Genomic DNA, 2,775 nt, shown 5'->3' with positions numbered 1-2,775 from the left:
CATAAAGGTAGAGGAGTAATACTATACTACCTGGATCCGTGAAAGAGTTCACAGATAATTTAAATATCGTCCAATGAATAGTTATCATTTAATTAAAATTGTTTAATTAACATTATTTTGGTCAATGAAAATTTCTGTTATCATTTATGTAAACTTAATAATATAATTATATATTAAGTTATTGTGTGAAAGTCTTTGTTAAATATTTCCATTACAGCACTTCCCTATATACAATGTTTCTAGTGTAGGGGATTCCCCTTCTGCGACCACGAGTGCATTAGTTTTGAGGTATCGCTTTAACCGTCACACTGTTCATCGCCCTTGCTCTTGAAAAAGCTACGTAAAGCTGGTCGTGAGTGAAGCATGGCTGTAGCAAATGTATGCCAACTCTATCGAATGTTTACCCCTGTTCTTTATTGATTGTCATAGAATAGGACAGACGAGCCGGGAACTGGGTCCAATGCAGAACGAATGGAATGTCTGCATCGCTTGGAGTAAGTTTGATTCTTGGAATCAGTCCTCTCGTGTGAGAATGAGATCCACTTATAATTGACGCTTCGATGCTATGCTCGTGGAGCTGAAGTACTTCCAAGCGAGTTCCGCTGCATAGACCTTGTGTTATAGGGAGGTTTCCAAGAAGCATAATAATTGCTCAAACTTCTAAGTTAAAGCGATGGGGAGGCATTCCAGAAGGTGTAAGAGAGTTTATAAACTCTATGGGATAATTCTGGGCTTCTTCTTCATTATCAGAAGTTACTGAGTCAGTGCTTAGATATGTCTTCGTTTCAGTGGGAAATCTACTTAGAATTTCTTCATTTACTGCTAAGCAGTCTGAATTTTTAGGGGATAAGCTCACTCTATTTTTCATTTCTTTTGCTGTACAATTGTCAAATATATCAGATACCAAAGAATTGTTACATATGTATGCCTCAGGAATATCGATAGTATCTTCTGTGAGATTATCAAGAGAGTTTTGAAGAAATCCATTTCCAAGTTGTAGTAGCCACCTCGAAAAATCTTGTTCATTTGCATTTGTTCTCATGTTTTGCGTAAGTTGCATTTGATGAAAATTATCCGACATAGAGGAGCGTTTGAGGCAGGCATCAAGTACAGCTGTAGGAGGAGCTCTGGGAACATCTCGAAGAACTTGTCTAAAATCTCCTCCTAGTACGATAATTTTCCCACCAAATATACTATTGCTAATCATAATATCTCTTAAACAATTATCTATAGTTTTCAAAGCATAAACTGGCATCATTGAAGCTTCGTCAATAATGAAGACTTTTACTCGCCTGAGAATGTTTCCTTGATCAGAATTTGGTGGAGCTTTGTACACAATTGTTTTACTCAAAGGAACTGGAAGCTTGAATATACTGTGAAAAGTTTAACCACCTTTCAAGAGTGTTGCAGCAATGCCAGTCCAGAAGCCAATGGAAATAACTCGAATTTAATCCTGACTTATCTCCCTTATCGTGACAAACACCGACAGTACAAGCGTATTGATATATAGATCTTAAATATAAGAGAACATTTCAAGAGAAAACCAAAAGTGATCTGATACAAAAGAAAAGACTATATTAAGTACAATCCATGGTTATTTAAAATAACTTTTTAGGCCGGGTATTTTGCTTGTACACAGAGAGGTAAACACACACATATATGTATGCTTATGTATATGTTTATATCTATGTATATGCAGACATCATATGTATATTCATATATTTGTATAAGTATATATGTATGTATACATTGTATAAACATGTGCCTATGCATACATATATAAATATATAAAGATATATTTATGCTTATATGTATAAATGTATGCATATATATCTATATGTATATATGTGAATATATGTACACGTATGCATGCATGTATATATTCATGTGTGTACATACATTCATATATACACATCTATCTATCTATCTCTCTCTCTCTCTCTCTCTCTCTCTCTCTCTCTCTCTCTCTCTCTCTCTCTCTCTCTCTCTCTATCTATCTATCTACCTACCTACCTACCTACCTATCTATCTATCTATCTATCTATCTATCTATCTATCTATCTATCTATCTATCTATTTTAAGAAATTCAATTATATTCTCTTATAAGTATTGAGAAACCCCTCCCCGTCACAAAAAGAATCACATTTTGCTGGAAGTATTTGAACATTCTTTTTAACTTTGTTACACAAATTTTCATTACTGTACGTGATATAATTCCCTGACAATGAGATTACGTGAAGACTCCATTCTTATTAGTTGAAGTAACCACGAAAAATATTACATTGCTACAGTCCAAATTTCCTATTTGATCTATTTTTCCAAAGAAAAGGCTGGAACATGCGCACGCGATGTGTATGTATGGATATACATAAACATACGTACACACACATAAATATGCTCACACGCATATATTTACAGGGGAAAATAACCAAAGATGTTTATGGGCTTCTATGATATTTTTTAGGGTTAGCAGTTATTGTTTTACTTCTTAATTCTTCCTCATTTCGTTTAATTTACTTATTTCTTTATTAAAATCTGAAAGTAATCGAAATTTATTGCCTTGAAGAGCAAACTGCTAAACTGGAATATTATATACACCGACTCTTACACACGCAAACATAGGCACAGGCGTATATAGTGAGTGAAAAAAACTTTTCTGTATATATGTATATACATATGTATATATGCGTGGTGCATATACATCTGTGTGTGTGTGTATATATATATATATATATACGTATGTACGTGTGTGCTCGTATTTATGTATATATATA

The 2,775-nt window shown here is 33.8% G+C and overlaps 1 protein-coding gene across 1 annotated transcript in view; it reads right to left on the bottom strand.

Annotated features, from left to right (window-relative positions):
* Positions 1-652: 652 nt before the first annotated feature.
* Positions 653-2,775, bottom strand: part of LOC106870568 (uncharacterized) — a 13,956-nt gene continuing 11,833 nt past the window's right edge. Inside the window, exon 2 of the mRNA XM_014916693.1 lies at positions 653-1,363. Coding sequence (XP_014772179.1) covers positions 653-1,363 — 711 coding nt within the window. The remainder of the gene's footprint in view (positions 1,364-2,775) is intronic.

The sequence above is a fragment of the Octopus bimaculoides genome, chromosome 7, assembly GCF_001194135.2.
Source record: "Octopus bimaculoides isolate UCB-OBI-ISO-001 chromosome 7, ASM119413v2, whole genome shotgun sequence".
NCBI classification, from domain to species: domain Eukaryota; kingdom Metazoa; phylum Mollusca; class Cephalopoda; order Octopoda; family Octopodidae; genus Octopus; species Octopus bimaculoides.
Note: the sequence above shows the minus strand (reverse complement) of the source record. Positions and strands in the feature narration are given on the sequence as shown.